This window comes from Nematolebias whitei, chromosome 9 (assembly GCF_014905685.2).
Source record: "Nematolebias whitei isolate Nwh7 chromosome 9, NemWhi1, whole genome shotgun sequence".
NCBI lineage: Eukaryota > Metazoa > Chordata > Actinopteri > Cyprinodontiformes > Rivulidae > Nematolebias > Nematolebias whitei.
This window is the reverse complement of record NC_056506.1, coordinates 41,515,091-41,538,063: the sequence shown is the minus strand read 5'-3', so window position 1 is coordinate 41,538,063 and position 22,973 is coordinate 41,515,091. Positions and strand designations below refer to the sequence as shown.

The 22,973-nt window shown below is 38.8% G+C and overlaps 1 protein-coding gene across 1 annotated transcript in view; it reads left to right on the top strand.

Annotated features, from left to right (window-relative positions):
- The window catches only part of LOC119415214 (receptor-type tyrosine-protein phosphatase F), a 194,309-nt gene that overhangs the window by 68,890 nt on the left and 102,446 nt on the right, over positions 1-22,973 (top strand). Inside the window, exons 2-4 of the mRNA XM_037682373.1 lie at positions 3,582-3,756; positions 16,293-16,438; positions 17,702-17,843. Of these exons, the coding sequence (XP_037538301.1) occupies positions 3,657-3,756; positions 16,293-16,438; positions 17,702-17,843 (388 nt within the window). The 5' untranslated portion in view covers positions 3,582-3,656. The remainder of the gene's footprint in view (positions 1-3,581; positions 3,757-16,292; positions 16,439-17,701; positions 17,844-22,973) is intronic.

Below are 22,973 nucleotides of genomic sequence, written 5' to 3'. Positions count from 1 at the left end.
AATAAAAGATCTTTAACAGTCAAATCAACTGCATTTGCTGCCTCTGTGCTCCGCGAGCGTGCAGAGGGAGGGAAATAAAAAGGAGGAACGCTGCTTGTTTCTTCGAAATTTAATAAGAAAAGCACCTAAAACATTTGTTTGCTCGAAATTATAGCAAAGGTGTGTCTCAGATGAACTTTTACTTGATAAAAGGACATTAATGGTCAAATTAGCTGCATTTCGCTGGGGCGGTGCTGCTGGTTTGACTTGCTCCAAGCAGCAAGCAGAGCGAAGGTGTGGGGGACTGGGGCAAGCCAATTATGTTGTTAATAGCTGGTGAAGATTCTCCGTCATCTAGGACATGGTAAGTTCAAAAAAGTTCAAGACAAAAACAATAAAGTATAATAAATAAAGTCCATTTGTTTTTGTTTTGAACTTTTTTAATTTGTCATTATAGCCACGTTTACGTACATGATACAACAGCATGCCATACTGCTACTACTACTCTGCTGCCATCTAATGGCTGAAAATGGTACTGTTAAAAAATGCCAGTCTGAATGAATGAAAATGGTCATATTTCAGCCAAAAATTGGTTTATAAATATGGGAAAAAGTCCATTAATACGTCGCTTCGGCCTATAAATCGCAGGGTATGCAAATTATGCAAAAAAAAATGCAACTTATAGGCTGAAAAATACGGTAATTTAGGATTAGTTTGGACCAGTCCAAAAAGTGTTTGCCTGCTCCAAACGTTTCTTGTGAACAGATTTACAAACACTGACTTGGTTTGTGCACTTTATTTGACTACTTTAGCTGTAAAACGATTAGCTTCGGAAATCCATTGCTCAGTTTCTGGTGAAATATTCTATTTGATCATTATAGCATTAAATGCTGCTGCACACTTATTTCTCTACCTCACACACTAACCAAGCTTTTTGAGAGAAATCATTAGAAACACAGAAGGATGAGCATCCACTCTCACAATTTCACAGTTTTTTTTTTCCTCCCATCTCCCACATACTTGCAAACAGCAGACAACAATGTCTTTTTGTTTGCTGAGCCATTTGCTTAGATGTTGGATCACACTGCAGCATTTCCACATTAGCGCCGTCCTCTTGTTTGCTCTGCCGCTACAATACAAATGTACACAGTGGCAAGACTTGTCCCAAAGTATTTATGCGCAGCTAGGAGGGACCAAGCTTCACTGGGGTAAATAAGCAGCTAAATAAATAAAGAATAAGCCTCGCTCAAGGAATTTGTCTCATTGAAGTTGAAAAGCATCTGCCTCTTTCTGGCGTCTGCTGCGAAAGATATCCCTCCACCGCTAAGGGTTTGGAGCACGGCGAGTAGCCAGCTCTATGAGCTTCACTCACTTTCTCTCCACTGACATGATCAAGAGCTGCACTGACGTACATTAAAATGAGTGTCATAACAAATTAGTCAGCCAGTAAAATTGATGTGTGTTACACTCACTTTGCTACGCTAAGTTTGGGTATTAACTGGAAATAAAAATGGGGTCTAAACATCTTTAATTTCTGCTGCAGAGCAGGGGCGTGATCCAGTTTTTTGGCATCCTCAGCAACGTATTTGTGCTTTTTTTCCCCTCCTTCTTCTTCAGACTGTAACAGCTTAACACACCAGCAGTAAACCGCTTTCCCAATAACAGTTAAAAAGGAAAGCCGTTTTTTTTTTCTTCGAGGGTGGGGGTTTAAATTACTTGAGCTGCTGCTGATTTCTCCGAAGTCTACGTGCAGGGTGGAGTGTATTACACTTTGATATGATCACATCTTAAACCTTCACTGACGATAGATAATGTTGACTGTACTGCGTTTGGAAATTTCTTAGATGCAAGGTGTGCTTGGAATCACAAATTAGTTTAGCAGGCATGGAAGCCTGGAGGCACATTCCTGTACAGTGACAGGCAGCGATGAAGAGCTGGCTGTCATCACTACCTGTCTGCATCTTTGCCCACTGCCCAGGTGAGGTACCAGTCCAGACTCATTCACTGCATTCCTTCTCATGGTCTCACTAAGTCATGCACGTATGTCTTTCACCAACTGACTTGTCAAAGTAAACTAAAAAACAGATTGACATTTTGCTTCTCTAAAGCCTGAAAGATTGTTTTTGTTTGTCATGTCAAACAAAGATAGTGGTTTATATGTGGCTGTAGTGTGCCTTTTTCCTGTTTCCACCAATATAGAATGGAACCACATGAGTAATGGGCTGCTCAAGACCTCCAAGGGCTCCAGAATGTTTTTTTTTTTCCACCAGATACTGGAGGCATTGTGTTCCTGACACTCTAACTTATTTAACTGAACTGAATAGACTAAAGCTGACTGGCCACCCAGCAAGCCTCAAGATATTCTGCATTGTCAACTCCTCTTTTTCCCTTTTCGCAAATACAGAAATGAGCATTGTTCGTTGCCACTCAGTGAGCTTCACTGAAAGAGCTCATAAATACCCTTTAAAATATTCTGCCAAAATCAATGACGTAGGTATGCTTGCTACGACTCTTTCTCGTTTTAGGTCTTTCGTTTTGGGATTTTCTCGACGTGGTGCTTTTCATTCCATCCACGGAGCGAGATCGGTCCTCACTGTGGAGTCATTTTCTTTACAGCATTACAGTTACACATCACAGAAGGCCATTGGCAAGATAGCATTCGTTAGAATTATAGTTAGTTCAATTTACAAGAATGCAATGCTACTTTGTTTATAATGGCATCCGACATTGTTACTGGAGGCTGTAACAAACTTAAGGTCATATCTTAATCAGATGGCTGAGTTATATCCAACAGTGAATCTAATTCATAGGCAGACACATCAGTGCTGATGTGGTTTCATTTGAAGGACAATCTTTGCTTTGTGTCTCCTCCAATAAAGCAATGCATTCTGTAAGATAGTTGGAATAATTATGGTTTATTTGCAGTACACCTGCTTTGTCTTTGTTTACCATCTGATAGCCATACCTCCCAGTCCCACCCCACCCGCCCTTTACTGTGTTGCATGTTATAGTTTTATTAATATGGCCTTGTTGTAATTCTATGAGATCATGACTATTTGTGTGATTTGAAACCATCTGGATGGCACAGTTTCAATTTCCTAATGGGAAACATTAAGTGGGCTGAGGTCCTTTGGGACTTGTGTTTAGGAGGTCCTCTGGGTTTTTAACCAGTCCCACTGTGAGCGGCCGGCTGAGTCGTTTCATTCTGCATCCTGACCTCCCTTTGGTTCTTGTTTTGTTCCTTAATAATTTCCTTCTGTAGAGCAGCACATTTCTTTTTTCTTCTGCTGCTGATTTAATCTGTATGTTACATTCACTTCACTTTTACTGTCGTCTGCTCCGAGCAGGATTTGTTTTGGGTATTAGATGTGTCGTTGATCGCGAACAAAGATCTCCACTGTTGTGTGCTGCTGCTGTTGCTGTGTTTTTTTTGTTGTTTTTTTTAAAGCAAGTACACTTAAAATCGGTCTCGTTTGGTTCCGCTTTGCGACTTGCTCTTGATATTTCTGCATAACTGTGTTTTGCTGCTGATTCAAATGTATGCAAATAAAAAGCGAGTTTGAATACTAATGTTCGTGTTCTGCGTGTTTTTGCTCTCCCAGGTGTTAGTCTTTGATCCTGTCAGAGTGGGACACGTCTAGCAGGGGACTGAGGAGGGAGCAGTGCCAACTCGGAACATGGTGCCTAACATTCACCTGGCAGGGCCCCTCCTGCCCAGAGGGGCGTCGCTGTTCCTGCTTCTACTCAGCTCAGTGGTGATCTCGTCTCTGGCAGACAGTAAGTAACCCCGTTCACCTGTACTGTTGTGCAATAGTTTACTTTACAATGTAACACCGCGCCACTGTGGATTTTAGCATCGCATTCAGTGATCAGCTGCCTCCTATATAAAGAGATTATATAAGGAGATGTAATTGTTGCAAATTAAAATAAATTAAATGGAATCTATATTGTAGTTTAAATGAAGTGGAAAAATTAAAATAAATTAGTTTTTCCACTTCATTTAAACTACAATATAGATTCCATTTTGTATCTGTAATGGATTACAACTAACAGACATCTGTGTCAAAATCATGCCCCCACATTTGGCTCGAACTTTAGTGTCCGAGTTAAAAATAAGCACACAGTGCAGATCTGACGGCCTCTGTGCTTCGTTGTCTTTGTGGATGACACTTTTGGCTGAAAAAAGACAATCTGAAAGATGTGTCTTTGTTGCTGGACCTTAGGGTCTCTGGGGCTGCCAAGAGGCACTCCCCCATCAAAGACGAGGTCAGGAACAGAATTAGTTCAACACATGACCTCACCTATAGTGCTGTCATTGGGTCACTGTAATTCAATTATGCCCTGCCCCCGTCCCCCCACTACCAATCTGACCACAGCAAGAGCTCTGTCTTTTCAAACATGCATCAAAGAGGATTTGTTTTTCTCCAACCTTTGCCTTTCTGTCTATAAGGCCTGTGTTCTTATGGTGTGTTGTCTTTTGTGCAGTATCACTGTAAACTTGGCCTTGCAGAAAAGTATTTGCCGTCCTGTCTTTTTCTCGTGGTGTGTTCACTGCCTTTGTTCCGCATGGAATTTGATCAGACGAAATCAAAGATTGACTGGAGTTGTTCAGTTTATTTTTGATAATACTTCTGTTTTACACACAAAGGGCTACACCTCCAGAGATATTTTTGAAACAAAACTTGTTTTTGCCATCCAACCGTAGTTGCTAACACATATTAAACTCAGAAAAATAAAAAATTAACCCACAACTTAAATATAAGTAGAGAATTCATGGTTTAAAAGCAAACAATATAGTGCTTGTTTAGACCAAGTAAAATAAAAAGGGGGTGCACTGATTGCAGTTTTTTGGCCAATCACCAATCTCTAAAAAGCCTGACCTTTGGATTTCGATTTTGGCCGATACGATTTTGTTTTAAAAGCGACACTGTCGTGTGTTATAAGATCACAATGCACCTTCAATTTTCCAGTCTTATTTAATAAAATAAAATAAAAAACATACCCTTGAACAATATCCTAGAAACAATACAAACTTGTTTTAACTGGCCATGAGGTAGTGCTCTGAAATAAGTCTGTCACGATAAACAAAAAATCAATTAATCTCATGATAAATGAAAATTATCGACCTTATTTTCATTCATCGGCTTTATCGTTTCTTTGTGTCTCTCTTTCTACTGAAGACACTGGATGACAAAAAGCTAAACTTCGGTGCTCTTCACTGACCCCTCCCTTTCTCTTTAAAATCCATTTTAACCTTCCAAAATTGTGTTTTTGGATCGTTAAAAGCAGCTAAGCTGAGAAGCTAAGCTACAAGCTAAGCTAACAAACCGTCCTCAAGGAAAAAAACCTCCGTCTTGTCAAAGCTCCAAAATTCACAGTTGAAACCTGTGCCTTCATGTAAAATGTTTTTCTCTGCAAAAAGAAGCTGAGAACTTGTTTACTGATTTTTTTTTATTTTTATCAAAAGCTTTGTGTGAAAAATGCTATGCTAAAGAGCTCAAACCACACCGAGCATCTGCCTTGAGAACCGAAGAGAGACAGCACATGTCACGTCAAGAGGCCTCCCTCCCATTTTTCTTAAAGAGACACGCTGTTCTCTCCCTCACTATCCATCCTTCGATTCAACTGGTCTTATACTGTCATCCAGTGGTCAAAAAAAGTTACTATGCAAAACAAATTAACAAACATTTCTTCGTAATAATTACAAATTATTGTCAAATTTCAAACAATATTATTGTTTATCGCAATAATTTCTGAGACAATTAGTCCCCCAGCAAAATTTGTTATCATGACAGGCCTGCTCTGAAATATAAATAAAGTTTAGACAATTGTTAAAACTACCAAAAAACAGGTAAAGTATTGGCTGATCTCCCATCTTCCAAAATTAAGGAAATCGGGGCCGATTTATCGGTGCACCCCTAAAAAAATCTATATGACTCGTTTTTTGAGATTCTCTTCTTTTCTCTCATTCTATGTAACATTCCTGTTAGTTTCCTTGCGCGCGCGCACACACACACACACACACACACAAACGATTACCGTACTGTGGTATGCAGTTTTTATAAAGCTATAAAGAATGTGCTCACGTTGTCATCACTGAAGGTGCACATATATTCGAAAACGTTTAATCTGTCAGATGTTCAGAGCAGCTCAGCATTGGTTATTAAAATGTACTGCTTTTTGTGCTGTCTTTAATCTATGTAGCGCAGATAGCTACATGCAAAAGTGAATAACAAGCAAAAAATTATTGGATGGCAAGTCATTTGAATCCCTTGATTGTTTGGTTATTTATATATTTTTCCATTTTATAATAATGTATCTCCCTGACATGCATTTGGTGTTCTACCTAGCAGGTTGTTAAAGATGCACACACATCCTGCTGCTGTGTTTCCACTTCTATGAAAGTTAGGCTGCTCTGGTCTCTAATTTCACCGATCGTATCGTGTGCAGATTAAAAAAATCTACGTCAAGCGTTTTAATTAACTGACATGTATACTCTGATGCCACAAGTCACAACAAGATAATTTTACTGAAACTACACCCAAACTTTTGTGCTTAAATATGGGTACAGAAAAAAGCAAAGTTTCAACATAATGAATCATTTGAGGGGGGAAAAAAGGCATGTGGTATGGGATTTATCTGTGTGTAATGTAAGCACACACAGAAAGAGAACTGCTATTATCCACCCTGTAAAGCAGAAAAGGCATAGAATTAAAATAAGACAGCTGGGGGGTCAAAAATAACACCTACCACTAATGGCAGGGTTGCGTGTGTTTGGTGTCTTTAATTTGTACGCAGCTTAGTTATGTGAGCTTGATATTTCTGGTTTGGATCTGCTGTATTACAGGGCAGACACCAGACAAATATTATGGCCAGGGTGCCTGGCAAGTTGCTAATTATATGGCCTCAGTTTGGTGACCCCCCCTTCAAAAAGTTAAGCAGGCAAAGAAACCACAGGTAGAAAACATGCATTTATGTGAGAACCTTGCGCTGTGTTTGCCTGCACGGGGCTGTAGCCTTTCAAAGTTTTCTTGTCGTACTTCTTGTTCATTGCAATGCTTAACATTTAACGGGACAAATTACAAGAAGAAGCTGTCTGCAAAAAACTATCAATGTTATGGCTTTGTGGATCATTCATCTTATATCGTCATTGAATAGACAAACAATGCAATGTGATTAGGCTGAGTGCTGATCACAGACGTAACATTGATCCCCAGGGAGCTCAGCTTAATCAAGTGGGCCTCCACACAGCTTTCTCAAACACAATAGACCCTGCAGCGCACAAGGTCAGCCTCAAAGTCACACATAGGCAGCACTTAAATGTAATGGTTATCTTTCTCTGGTGCTGTCACTCTGAGTTATTTCATTGGCTTTAATAAGCTTTTGATGTATGTGTTTCATCCGGTTCTTCTCATGTTATAATATAAGATGGTTTCCTGTGTGGTGCTGCACGACCACCAAGACCTTCTTTGGGTCAAATCAGACTCCCACCAGTAGCAGGAGGACTAAACAGACACCATGCTTAACACAACAAGTTTAAAGTACTATATTTTTTTTACATCATATCACAAAGCCATGCAGTAGATTTTATTGTCCCATTTGTGATCTTTGTACCATAGCAGAGTAACTACAGTTTTTTTATTCCTTTACACCGTTTCTTTGCCATAGTTTATTTTTTTTAATCATGCAACGACGAGACTATAAACAAATGTCTCCTGGGGCCTTGCGCTAATTATATGTTTATACTTTTAATTTCACACTGAAAAATCCTCATGTAACTTCTTCTTGTTTTTATTAGAAAAACTAGAATCCTCCCAAAGCCTTTAAATCTACATGACCTTCTTTGTGATGCTTGTACCTTTTGAGTTAACCTCTGTAGACTGATTTAGCAGTTTCTTAAGCTCCAACAATGGAATGATGCGCTGGAAATGCCAAAGTGGTTTAGGAGATGGGTGACCAGATGGGGGCTGGTAAGGGCCTGGAAATTGGATTATATTTTTAAGTGTCCATATGGTCACCCATTTCAAACACTGTCAGGGACAAAGAATTGATACTTCTTTAATTAAAAGTAACCAGATCCACCTTGGAGAGGCTCTCGGAGAGTAATGCAGTTAGCACACGCAGCTGCAGTCCACCAACATCATACAGTCAGTCTCACTGAAAGCACAACTAAGGTGGAGGGAGGTGTAAACAACAGAAAATGTACTCTGAGAGGAAGCAAGCCGTGCAAAAGTAATATAATGTGGAAACGGTGTCAGCAAAGATGAAGTGTGAGAGAATTGGAGGTTGAAGAGATTTGATGGGAAGTTGTTTTCATAAGCCACTGCAGCAATGTCAGAATTCAGGGAGGAAAGTGTCATCGGAGGTTAATGGTGTGAGATTAATAGTTTAATTAGTGAGCTCAATTGCAGGGCTGGAGGCACTCACCCAAACTCTCCACTGTGTCCCGGCCTCGGCTGTGGCACAGGATGACAGGAACCATCAGTGTCATTCAAGAAAAGGGCAGATGAAGAGAGACATTTCATTTCTGCGTTCATAATCATTTCTTTACTGAGAGAAGTAACGCTACTTCCTTTACTGTCACTCTTGACTTTTTATACATTCACACTTAATGCTAGGCTGTTCTGAATTTCAGTAATTCACAAATCCAGATTTAATTTATCAGCTATTCTGATGATTCCCAATTACTGACACGATAATGATTATACTGAAGACTTAATTTAAATCTAATCTATTACCAGTGCTGTATGCTATTTAAGCTTATTCTATGGTGCGTTTATTATTTTAATGTACTCAGTGGACATGGAGCAGAGGAAGACATTGCTAATGTTAATGATATATGTGCAAAACATAAAAAGTCAAATTTGCTTTTCAAAAATTCAAAATCATGAAGCAAACAAAGTGCACATTACCAAGTCAGGATCTCTTTGTTGTGACACGTGTTTTAAGTCATTAAATAATTTAATTCCCTCCTTAATTTTGGTAAGTGGAAGGTTGAATTACTTAAGACCTCTGGGTTTTGTGGGTAAGGAGATGGGAACAATGGTATCTGAAGGAAGTCTAATTAAAATGAGTTCAATCAATGAGACTGGTGGGATTTACAGGCCAGTGTGTGGTGATGGATGATGGGCTAGCCCCAAAATGGGATTTCAGAAAAAGCTTGTTGACATTTTCAACATCTGAGACCCCAGTCAAGAACGTCCTGGGATTACTTAACACACTTAACATTTTGCCCACTTTGTCTATTAATATGTCAGTGTCCTGGCCAAGGCATCACAAGGTGCATGAACCTCTTCACACAATAGTTTGGTTTTAAATGGCAAACATAGCAAAACATTAGACCTCATTATATATTCTAAGTGCATACAAAATGTTCTTTTCCCTCTTTTGTGTTGTGTTTTGCAAGCAAGCATCCCCAGGTTGACACCCACACATGCCTTCAAACAGTCAGACGTCCTTCTTAGCGTCAAAATAGAAAAAAAAAACGCTCAGTTTCATGACAGCACAAATGAGCAAATATCACCAAGTGAGCTCGCCGCACATCAGATGTGATGTTGCCTCGGGGTTGTGTAAATGAGCTGTGCAGTTCATACAACACATTAGCATGCCTGTCTCATAGGTCAGGGCTGCATGCATTTAGAGGTTGTTAATGGAAGAAAGAAGGTGATGTTTGCATCATCTACAAAGTGTGACAGACTATACATTAGGAGTTTCCGGTAATGGTAAGTTTCCTAACCTGGGAAATGTGCTTTTGTCGTGCCTAATTTATCGGAAAATGTATATTATACATACATGGTGACAAAAATAATTTCAACCCGGCGAAACAAACAAAAAAAAAGTTATTGTCTGCTTTTATCAAACATCTGCTAAAAAATTCCATAAGGAAACAAGTGGGTTGAAAGGATTCAGACAGTGAGTCATCTTTGACTAGATCTAGGTTGGGGCGCCACTTTAAATACCACAGGTAATGTAACACCTCAAACTCTCAGTTGTGTGTTATTCGTAACATTTACTTTCTCACAGTACAGTACATAATAGTGCTTATTCTTGCACGTTAAAAAAATGGCTTTAAATGTTCATTCAAGTATTTATATCATTTTTTTCCTCAAATGTCATGCAGCATGTTGACTGACAAATCAAAAAGCAAGAAAGCAGACTTGAGAGATGCCTCCCTTGTTCATAATCAGTTTGAGAAGATGAAAGCCATTACAGTAATGTTGTTCACACTGGAAAGAGATGAGTGAAGGGTAATTGCACTCAGACTTCTTTTTCTTCTCCACTGTCTTGAATAATTCAGGCAGAGCTGGAAGGCCTGATAGAAAGTCTGTCTTCGTCATCCACAGGGGTATTGAAAGTTTTTATTTTTTCTCCTCTAGGTTTAAACCATTTTAAGTATAGTTTCTCGGTAATGATAAATCGCATTACTCGTGCAACTTTACTTTAGTTGTAACACTTATAAAGCTCCATCATCTTTTGCCTGTAAACCATCATTCTAAAACAAAAAAAAAAAAAAAAAACTGGGTGTCTTATTATTATTGGATGTGAAAATTGTAGAGTGGAACTGAGGCATCTAGCAACAGCCTAAAAATGCAAATGTTCTGTTTCAGTCGTGGATCTTCTCAAAGGAAGTGATTATTCTTGGCATCAAAGAAACTGTCCATATCTCTCCACTTACTCTGTGTGTTTTATAGTTCATAGGAAAGAGGGAAAAGTCTTACAAAAGGTACAATGAATAATTATTGTACTTGCCGCCGTACACGTCGCACCACCGTATAAGTCGCATCAGTCCAAATATGTCTAGTAAAGTGAGAAAAAAGATGAATAAGTTGCTTTGCCGTACAAGTTGCATCTATTATGCGTCACCACTGACCACCCTGAGCTTGGGCCATTGTTGTGCCAAAAATTGATTGGCTGCCGAATGTCGGTTGCGGGAGTGTGCACGGGAGGACTTTAACAAGAATTTAACAAGATTAACACTTAAAAACAATTATTTGTTTGCTTGACATTATAGTAAAGGTGTGTCTCAGTTGAACTTTTACTTAATAAATGCACTTTGATGGTCAAATCAGCTGCATTTCGCCTGGGCGGCGCGGCGAAATGCAGCTGATTTGATGTTTGCTCCACAAGTTCCAGAGCGAGACAAAGGTGGCTTGGTATGGCAAGCCAAGTGTCTCATTAATAGCCACTTTTTATTAATGAGACACTTGGCTTGCCATATTGGTCAAGGGCTCTCTAGCAACTGAAAATGGTAGTGTTCAATATTTTCTATGTCAGAATGAATTAAATTGTCAGATCTCAGCCAAAAAGTGAGTTATAAATATGTGTGGGGGGGTGAGTATATTGGTCGCTTCGGTGTACAAGTCGCAGGACTTGCACAATTATGCAAAAAGGTGCGACGTATACAGTGAAAAATACAGTAAATACTAATCAGCTGATTTACAAGCTTGTTTGGACTACAGTATATTTTCTGGCTCAGACTTCTCACATGTGAGAATCTGATGGATGTTTTGTCCTAAGAAGAAAATGTTTACCTTATGTTATACTAAATGCTAAATTGGCCTGTGGACTACAAGAACCATTTTTCACAAAAGCCTGACATTTAGGAGTGAATTAAAAAAGGATGCCAACATGAAACATCATTACTTACCGTACTAAAGAACCCAGCAGGAAGACTGTTTTAAGGAATTATTGAACTCCTGCTTTTTAGTTTTATGCAATAAAAATCCATCCCTGTCACCTTTATTACATTGTTGAACCAATTGGATAGAGGACTTATTTGAGTTTTAATGCTAAATAATAATCTAAAGTACAGGGACTAAAAACAGAGAATGTGTTAGCAGCACTTCATATTTAGTATTGTACTGTAAATAGTTGTGTAACTTCCAGCAACAAATAACTCGATGTTCCTTCAAATTCAGCCATAAAACAGAAGAGTAGAAAGCAAACGTGATGTTTATTGGTTTAAACAAACAGCCTGAAGTGCAGTTGACTTTATCTGGGTAAATAACTTGCAGGGAAGGCAACTTTATATGGAATTAATTGCAAACAAGTTGCCTGCTAATGGCCTGAAAAGGCCTTAATGGAAGTGTTCTATTAAAACAAGCCGTGCTGATGCCATCAGACAAATTTCCACTAAGTGTTGCCTCATGAAAATGATAACTTGCTGATCCATTATTAATAAGAATTAATGGTTTTCTTTCTGCTGTGTGTATATCGATTGCTGATACTCTACCCTACAGAGTAGCTCTCACCGGGCGCCGTGGCAGGCTTGGGAATACACTAATTGTTAGCCACATAAGAGCCATTTACGCTACTCTCCCTGCTGTCGCTGCATTGCAAGGCTTGCTTTGAGGCTTCCCGCAAGATGAAAAACATAAACGTTCCCTTTAACAATTTGCATATGTTTCAGAAAAAAATATCTATAAATTCATAAGAAAACAGTTGCCTGTTTTATTTTGCCAGCATAAAGTTCTCTGCTTTTGCCATTATTCTACACATTTCTTATGTTGTTTTTTTTAATTTGCTGATCACACATCCTAAGACTTGGAGATTTATCAAGTGAAAAAAATAGCACATCTGTAGCTCACCACACCCTTCATTTATTTAAAGCCCCCAGACCTCACAAATACTGCTGCAGGCTTAAGGTTAACTGACAGAAGCTGTTTAATCCCCCCACACACAGAGCAGTCAGCACTCTTCAGTCCCTCCTAAAACCAAGTTCTGAGGAGACTCATCAGCATGAACGTAGTGTCAAATATAAATTGCATATTGAAATTGTTCAAAATGTGTATTTTTGCACATGTATTCCACTAAATGTCTATGATGTAGCATAACAGCTAAATGGTATGACTTGATTCTAACACGAACCAGTAAAAAGTGCTAACAATTTGCATTAGGTTTTTGCTCATAAGGCAATAAAATGGTTTAAAGTAATTTCCATAATACAGCTATGATTTTGAAAGATATTTTAACATGCAAATCAGAATGAGTGGCACTACACAGAAACACTTAATAGTACTACAAAATAAGAGTTTATTTTAATTTTTTACTGAATGTGTTTTTCCCCTCTTAATCATTCATGTAATTAATTCCTTCGTTATAACATGAAAGGCTTTTTGCACTTGTTAAAGCAAATTGTTTGGTCCCACCATCAACCATGACTGTTTTGTGCACCGTTTGAACAGAGATTGTGGTTTTATATGCGTTGCATTAGTTGGTGATCAAAATCAGTAATAAAACATTATGCATTGAAATATATATATACATTTGTCCACTTTGATTTTGACTTTAACTAATTTATTGATTTATTTTTAGTAATTACATAGTAATTTGGGCTAAAGTTGTATTAAAATGAAGCAGTCATGAACAGTAGTTCTAAAGATGCTACAACTTACTACCAGATATATTCTGGAGAAATGTTCAGCTCGTTCTACGCATTGGCAGATAAATAAGAATTCATGTTAAAGCTCTGACAAAATAGGAGTTTTGGATGCGATGCTTGAAAGCATAGAAAGAGTGCAGCTCTGAGCTTGCAGTCATGGCTGAGAGAAGAATTTGCATAGGTAGGCTTGTGTGTTTTCCACCTTGTCCCTTTCATTGTTTTCATGCGACAACTGCCTGACAGCCAGAAAAATGGGGCGCAAGCTAGAGAAGAAAAAAAAAAGGATGAGTCTGGATTTTGTCTCTCTTAGAAAAGAACTGACAAACCCACCAGTTTTGATATCCTCAGCCACCTGCAGTGGCACAGTGATGGAGGAAAGCAAACGCTCTCCTCGTCCAGAAATAAATGCTTCTGGCGTTTCAATGGAGTGTGTTAGGACCACTATTAACCCCATCTGTAAGTCAGGGGTTTAGGGTCACGAGAGTGCTTCTTGAAATCTTGGGATTGAATTTGAGATTTGGATTAACAATGAACAGCTTCAAATTTGCCATACGTTGGCCTTTTAGACACAGGTCAGCTATAGAGGGCATGTCTGAGAGGATTAATGCGGGAAAACCTCACTGAGGCCAGTTGACCCGCATCTAAAATCCTCACAAGTTTTAAGATTCTGAGGCTCCTGAATTAAACGTTTTTGTTGTGATTTGCCATCCGTTAACACGAAGCATGTGCAGAAGGCTTTTTTTTTTTTTTTTAATGCTGTCTGAGCCTTCATTGGGGTATCAAAGTGGAAAGACGGCAATCCCAAGGAAACTGCTATGGACAGATGTCTGTGGCAACTCTTGGAAGTCAGATTGGTGATAATCACGTCTCGAAGATTCCACCCCACCATCCATGCACGCACTGATGCATGCTCTGGCATACATTCCTCATGCTTATCTGGATTTAATCTTGAATATAGCTCTCCCACTGCCACCTGCATGTGTCAGTCACATTTGGCTGCTATAGAAAAGGATTTATGGCTGTGCCAGAGCCGTCTAAATCTTATCCTCGGGACAAAAATATCATTAGATTTCCAGGTGGTTGAAAGGACTATCAGATGGATGGATGAACGAATGAATAGATGGATGGATGGGTGAAAAGATAGGACCAGATTATCTTGAATGTATTGAACTTATATGACCACTATTTGAACACCACATGCTTTGTGCACAATTTGATTGATTTTCTTTTTAACATAGTAAATAACGTTTGTTTTCCATTTTGTGCGTTCAGTGCAGTTTTGAAGGTGTATTTGATTCATAATGTATTATATTGCTACAACAATATATGCTTTGACCTCATCGTGGCACCGAGCCAAGCACAATTTTCAAGTGTGTAATTAATTTATGACAAAAACAGTTTAAATTTTTTATTTGAACTCATAAAAGAGCCCGTTTAAAATTTTCATAAACACGCACTCATCAAATTAATTAAATTAATTAAATAAGACAAACGTCTACACAGCAGGAAATATTTACTCCCGTTATTCTTTGCTGGTGTTTGTACGGTAGTTTTGTCTTTTTTTTTTTTGGGGGGGGGGGGGGGGGGAGATAAAACTTCATTTGGCCATCTTCCTAGTATTTTTTATTAATTGGATGTTTCATTTTACAATTTTGTTTTTTACACGCAAATAATTTTAGCTTCACTATAATGGTCTTTCCTTAGTTCTTATAGAGATTTTAGATTTTTTTAAAAAGAAACAGAATAATGCAAAAATAAAAGTAGTTTGTAAAAATTAGCTGTGTAATATTTCAATAAATCACCTCCACTGGATTCCTGCAGGTGTTTTTCACTGTGGCGACCCCTCTCTCTGACCCACATTTGAATGTTTGCATTCACGATGTTCAACATAAAAGTTTTATGTATTATTGCACACTTTGTGCCTGCAGGTTTGCAGTTTCTTATTATATTCTACATTCTTCTACTGCTTAAAGAAAACACCTTGAGCAAAGACACCTTGCACCATCTCTCTTCCCCTTGTGAATACTGAGTGGTGGCATGGTTTCTGAATGATTTGCTGGGTTATTCTGTCCAGATATTGACCCCACATTCCATATTTTTCCTGCAATGTTAGTATATCAGAAAACATACAAAAAAGAGTAGAATGGTGAAAGCTGTTGCTGGATTTCCCCAGTGTGTTCTCGGTGAGGGAAAGTCTGGCGGCTCCAGTGTACAGAGCATAATGATTTACCCCTTTGTGCATGTCTCAATGGGGCAGTCTGCTTGTCTGCCCCTTTTTTAATGACTCTACAGATGAAACATGAGCTGACGGAGCTAGTAATAGCTGGTAGCATTGTCTCTTGCTGCTAAGGCCAGGATTATGCATGTCTGCACGGAGGCTATAGCAGAGAGCTAAGGTGTGCTCATTGTAGCATCATGTCAGGTTTGACAGGCTGTCAATGAGATACACACTTCATTGTCCTGTGCACAATGATGCTAGGTGTGGTGCCCAGTCAAACCCTCGAGGCAAAAGAATGAAAACACAGTTGGAGGTTCTCTCCATGGCACTGCACAATGTTGTTGTAAACACGCATCATCAATGAAGTTGGAAAGGCACAGACTCCAAACACAGTAGTTGTCTTGTTTGGATTGTGGATGATGCCAGCTGTTTCAGAAGCTTCATCTAAAAAAAAAAAAAATGTTTGAAATTCAACATGATTCAGTGACAGGCAGACACAAAGACTGATTTTTTTTTTTCTCCCCATGACTGAGCTGCAGGTGTGCAGAGCAACAATGCCTTTGTGAGAAGAAAGTGATACCTAAAGTTTACAATGTTTAAAATGCTTGCGTGGAACAGTCGCTAACATCACTTTCACCTGTCCCTCTCTATCTATTTTGTTCCATTCCATTTACTCTTTTCCCTCCCTCTACCCCTTTACTTCATCTTTCCCAGGCTTGCCAAGTTTCATCAAAACCCCCGAGGACCAGACAGGTATCTCTGGGGGGGTTGCATCGTTTGTATGCCAGGCCACTGGAGAACCCAAGCCTAGAATAACCTGGATGAAGAAAGGCAAGAAAGTTAGCTCCCAGCGCTTCGAGGTGGGTGCTAAGTCATGACTTTTACATGAAAAAATACAAGTATGTATGTATACATACATATGTATAAATGTATGCCCATGTCCAATTGTCACCTTCTTATAATGCTGTTATTTATAATAATAATAATAATAATAATAAGTGCTATGTGTTGTCATCACTGTATGTTCCCATACAACATTTAAATTAGTTCTCTGCATTTAACCCATCGCACCTGGGATACATCCAGGGATTGGGATTGGGTGTCTTGCTCAGAGACACCACGACATGTGTGAATGGCTGGGGATCAAACATGGGACTTTTGGGTCCCAGGTCGGCTGCCCTGCCTCTACCCCATCTCGTGCTGGTATCACTCAGCTCCCTGTGAATAGCAAGTGACCATCAGGGCACTAACGATCAGTCGTTAGGCTGATGGTCCTCCTTTATCACGTGAACAACTAGTTTTGGCTGTCACCATCAAACTGGTTGATCCACTATGTGAAGGTGCTATTTATAAGACTGAGTTTAGTTCAGCTCATCAAACTGATGAAGTCTTTTAGATAAAAGACGTAACGTTTCAAGAAGAAGAATCCGTCCAGAGGACCTGACTCAACTTTTTTAGAATTTTCTACCTGGATTATAGAGCATGCATCAGGACAAGTATATATACAAGAGCTATTCAACAAAACTGCTCAGGGGGCCACAGTTTCTGAAAGCAACTCAGGGGCCGGACATCCAGCGATGAAAGTCACTATGTAAATAAACCAAGTATTATAATGATCTGTTACCTTTTAAATGTGTTTGTTTTATTACATTGAATCATAAATGCAATAAATAGAACCCAAAACACAGAAACCCCCCACCCCCCTAAAAAAATTTATTAAAACATTTTTTTTTCATTGGTGGTCGAGACTGAAGTTGCCCGCGGGTCACCAGTTGAATAGCCCTGATATATACATTGTCAAAATATAAGTGACCACAAATGCATGTATAACAAAATGATATAAATATAACGCGTGCCTTTATGCCACTTTATTTAACCTCTCTTTAGGACATAGATCCATGTGAGAACACAGATGTCCACATCAGACAGTTTGGACTTTGTGTGATAATTACCCATCTGGCTTTCAAGTTTAAAATGTGAAAAATAATTTAAGGCAAAAACTGATATTGTCAAGTCTAAATCAATTTTTGTTGTATCTTGCAATAAGGTAATATGTTTGGAAAAGGAAAAGAGGCCACTAAAAATAACATTTCTGGCCTTTTGCTGTGCTGCGGCTCTCACAGGTGATTGAATTTGATGATGGCTCGGGCTCTGTACTGCGGATCCAGCCACTGCGCACCCCCAGAGATGAAGCCATTTACGAGTGCACAGCGACTAACAGTGCTGGCGAGATCAACACCAGTGCCAAGCTTACAGTGCTGGAAGGTAAGATAAGCCCCTTTTTTCCTTTCACTTTCTTTTTTTTTCCTCCTAAACTCTTCCCCTTCTCCCAGCTGCTAGTCGTTCTTGAAGCTTTCATCCCTATATGTCCAAAAGCAAATATCAGTATTAGCTTTAATAATTCATACACAAACATTTACTAAATCCGTGGATTCCTAGTATTGGCAGTGTCATGGAGGAGCAGATATATACTAATGTAAACTCCACAAGGTGAAAAAGAAAACAAGAAAATGCAAGGAATATGTTTTTTTTTTTTAACTTATCCAGATCTCATTCTTTTAGCTAATAAGCAACATGGACTATTTTCTAAAAATATAACTCTTTTTGTACCAATGTTTAAATCTTCTCCCAAGACAAAGAAACATTACAGCCAATATGCAAACAAATAAGGTTTGTGTTGATTAAAATCCAGAGTATTTTTTTTTAAAAGGACATTCATGAATCAGTCATTCCCTGCATGTCATCTAAACTTTAGAAAAAAAAAAAGGTTCATATAGATGTACATCTATTCTTAATGGTGTTTGATCATTTTCCATTTGTAGGAGCATTCTTTCTTCTTTCGTTGATTATAATTTTGTTATGTGGATGCTACACAGGAATTATTTCGTTAGAAAAATAAAGCAAAGATCTCCAGAGTTAGCCAGAGGGGGGAGAATGGCTGTCCGTTGCCATTACGCTGTCATTAAAGCAGATCTCTCATTCAAAAACATATTTTCCGTCCTCTTTTTAATCCCGTCTTTCTACACCCACCCATCCATATTCTTCTCCTTTTGTCCACACTGATTTGATATGTTGGCATGGCTAATCTTCCCAAAGGAACGTTTTTCCAGTGTGAATAAAAGTAGTTGTTTTTTATTTACCCCTTCTTGTTCATGAAGAATGATGTAGGCCACAAAGACAAACAGCATTAGCATGACCTCAAGCTTTTCTGAATGTGATGAAATTAATCACCGCTTTAGCATTTGAGGGCCAAATAGGACACTGAAGCCGGATTCCTTCAGTTACTAAAATATGGACTGACAACATTAACTGTCTCATTAATAGAAAGCTTTGTCTCAAATTGTCTTTTCTTTCATCATGTATTAGCTAAACCTTATAATAAGACTTTTTTTTTCATTCATTCATTCCTTTATTTATACAGGTTAGTCTCATTGAGCCACGAGGACTCTTTTTACAAGAGAGACCTATTTTACTTATAGTCTTTTGTCTGTAAGACATGACTTGTGCAAACAGCGCTTTGACTAGGTATTCTCCCCCTCACTGATTTTTTTCTGTTTTTACTTGTTACACTTGTGCTTTTCAGATAATCAAACAAACGTTAATGTCAGCCTAAGATAGCAGGAGTCAATACAAAATGCTGTTTTCTATGATTTCCTTCGTAAAAAAGTTATCCAAACCGTCCTGACTCTAAGTGAAAAACTAATTGTCTGGGTGTGGCTAATAAAACTGAACTCAGCTTTCCAAAATCTGCAGTTAGTCACAGTTAATTCATGATTTAACAAGGATTTCAAATACTTGTTCACATAGGGCTAGGTTGGTTTGGATAGTCCCCCCCCCCCCCCCCCCCCAAATAAATAAAATCATTTAAAAACCTAATGTTGTGCTCATTCAGGTTATCTTTGTGTGATAATAAATTTCACCTGCTGATTTGAAATATTAAATGGTGACAAGATGGTAAAAACCTAAAAAATCTGTAAAGGGAAGGCACTTTTTGACTGTGCTGTGTTTGGTGCATGCACGTGATTGTTTCTAGACGTTTAGTTAGAGCAACACCGTCTGTATTTTTGTTAAATCTTTAAAATGTCCCTTTATGTACCAAACTAAAGGCTGTATTCAACTTTTATTTCCATGCTGACATTGTAAACTGAGTAGAGGGGTTCACAGAGTTGATGCTGAATATCATCACCTGAGTGCTTTTCAGCTCTTTGTTTTGGTTGCACGGACCAAAACAATGTAGGCCCATAAAACCTGCAGACAGCTGTTCTCAGCTTACAAACTCAGGCAAGTTCCTTCTCCGTTACCTGCCTAAAGCAAAGTGGCAGACAGCCAAAGTAAACCAGTGAAGTTGATGTCTTTGTCAAAGCTTTGGAAAGGTGCATCAAGAAAAAACATTTATGTCAAAGTGTAGACTCCAGTAGGACATCTCCAATGTGTTTCTATGTGCTGGGAATATGCACTGTCTACCAGAGCAAGTAAACTTATCAAATATTGGAAAGGAAAGCTTCAGGCTGTGATGTTATAGAGAATTTATATGAAGCTTTCAGGCATGTTATCTGAACCAGTGACTTCATCTGTGTGGTCTCAAATTACAACAATACCAAAAACCTTGAGCTCTTGTTGATGGCATTACTTGAGAGGTAATAGATCTGCTCTGTTCTGACCCCAAGACACAGACCACCCTTCAAAACATGCTCAAACCTGCCTCCGTTCTCAGCAGCACAACCTCTCAGAGATCTAAACACAAACTTTGTGCCATTGCAGAGATTATATTCATCAGTTGGGCAGCTTACATAACATTTAATTTTGTGTTGTTAGCTCATTTTTGTATACATTAGATTAGTGAATGCCTGGAACGGATGAGCAATGTAACATTTGTTTTAGTCTGTCCACATTATTCTTTGTTTGCTTAACACACACAGAGGTTGGGGGAGAAACAGAACCTAACATCATGTTCAATCAAAATAATTCTCTGAATCTGCTCACTGAAAACCCAGAGGATGAGTTGGGTTTATGTTCACACATGCACACAGACGCACATTAGTGCTTACAGTATTCACTGTTAACAAACAATGCTAACATGCAAACCCTTACGGGCCACCAGCGTCAGCTATGCTCTATTTTTAGACCATTGTTTTTTAGCCTCGCGATACATCAAGTTCATATGAGCAGCACGACTCAGGGATAGACCCGGGCAGCACCAAACTGATGGAGACTAATGATCCTCCTCTTTAATGGACCTGTGATAGCCTGAAGGATGTGGAAGCCTGTTTCGCATGTGACTGTCTATTTTTACTTTAGTGGACCAAATAATAAAATCTGGAGAAAGTGACCAATAAACCCTCTGAGTTTCTGTATTTGAACCTCACTCTGGTGGCAGAGCACAAACACGAGCTACTAAAGAGGTTTCTGATGTAAGAGTATGAAGAAAAAAGAAAGTTGAGCATTGCTAAGAAATAACGTCATGTCTCACTCAGCATTCATTGAATATAGGTTGACGAAAATGACTTCATAAGCAAAAGTGTCTTTTTTTTATGTGATTGCATGTACATGTGCTTTTGCATGCGCATGAAGTTTTCCTAACTTGCAGCAAACCTCCAACCCATCCTGTGATGCAGTAAGAATGGTAAAGTCATTATAGTTCTAAGTCGATTTGGATTATAGGTTTTAGTGGAGCAAAGGAAGGTCGAGCATTAATTATGATTATTTCATATACTGGCTCTTTATTTTATTCTGCAGATCATGAAAAACATGGATTATGACAGTCATACCAGCACAGACTTGCACATGTTTTTTTAAACAAAAGTAAAAAGTGTTAGTCTGTCAGGATTGCTTGTTTGTTGTCTTTGCTTAATTTAGTAGGTTCACATTTTTTGTCAGAAATACTACCTTTCTGTCTAATACAATTTTTTTTTTAATTCTGAGATGTCTTATAGTTGTTTTTTTTTTTTGTCTATTTATTTAAGATACAGTAGTCCCTCGTTTTTAATGGGGTTTAGAGGACCACGCCCCCCGCGATAAGTGACAAACCGTGAAGTAGAGACACAGTAGTCCAAGTTCAAGTTTCACTCCCAGTCTCCCACCTTCTGTGCAAATAAACAATTTAAATTTAAATACTGCAATATTTTAAATAAACAGTATTTATATTTAAATAGTAGAGAAGAGAAGCGCAGCAGCTTCACGTAGTTGATGCGGCACGGAGCAGTAATGTACTTCTTGATTTGTGTCACTGTAACAACTGAACATAGAAGTTCTAAAATAATTAAAAATAACAACACTTTTAAATTTTGTGATTATGGCGATTTTACGATGTGACATACTTTGAATTTTCAGTTGGAAGACAAAAGTCGATCGCTACGCCTGGGCAGCAAAGGGTTAACCCTTCACGAAGCTGCTTCAGCACGGAGCAGAAATGTGGGTGTGGCAGAGAGTAGAGAGATCATGACAGGCTGTAGAGGGAGCTTCTCCCTGCACCTGTGGGCTGCACACAGGTGCAGCAGGTGCTAAATCATTTAAAATAATTTATTTTAAATAAACAATCCATGCCACTGGTGTGGCTCATCCATCAATCAGCCAGTTGTGTTTCATGTTCACTCTTACTTTGAAAAACCGCGATTTAGCGAGTCTACGAAAGTCGAATCGCAAAGTAGCGAGTGACTACTGTATAAATATTTATTTTGGGGCCAAAGAAAGCAGGCTAATCCCACTGCTAGTAATTTTTTGAGTCGGTGTTTAAAAACAAAACCCGATAATTAATATGAGATGAACCCCCGTCTGTCTCTTTCTGTCCGCCTCTCTGTTCATGGAGATTTTTGCTGGTTTATTTATGTTCTGCTCACCTGACGAGAACTTCTCCAAGCCCTGTTTTCACCCCAGTCAAGTTGAGCTTTTGCAATTTAGCAAGCACAAGTCTTGAGCCACTCTGTAATTCTGTCACGCTGTAACAGCCTCACTCTTTGTTCGTCGCATTTCTCACGCCCCCTCTGGAGAGGTCACACCATCGAGACGGCCGTTCTTCATTCCTCACGCACTGAATACAGAGAAGGCCCGATGTTTTTTTTTTGGTATTCTTGCATTGTCATAAGTCATCTATTAAAGATTCCTTGCTGATGCTCGTCTATAATTCAATCCAATTTAAACAGTTGCCTCACTTGCAAAGTGACTTATCACATGTGAAAGTGTGTGTCAGAGAGAGGCAGAGACTCAGTCAGTGTCCGTCTGACCTGTATGGATTAATAATGAGACGTTGCTGAGACCACACAGGGAGATGAGATGTGGAAGTATTGTTGCAGTCTTACCCTCACCCTCTTTTTTTTCCTGCATCTGCCTTCTTGTCTCTGTGATGTTCATCTACTATTCTGTTCTGTTCTGTCTCTATGCTGACTGTGGTGGACTGCA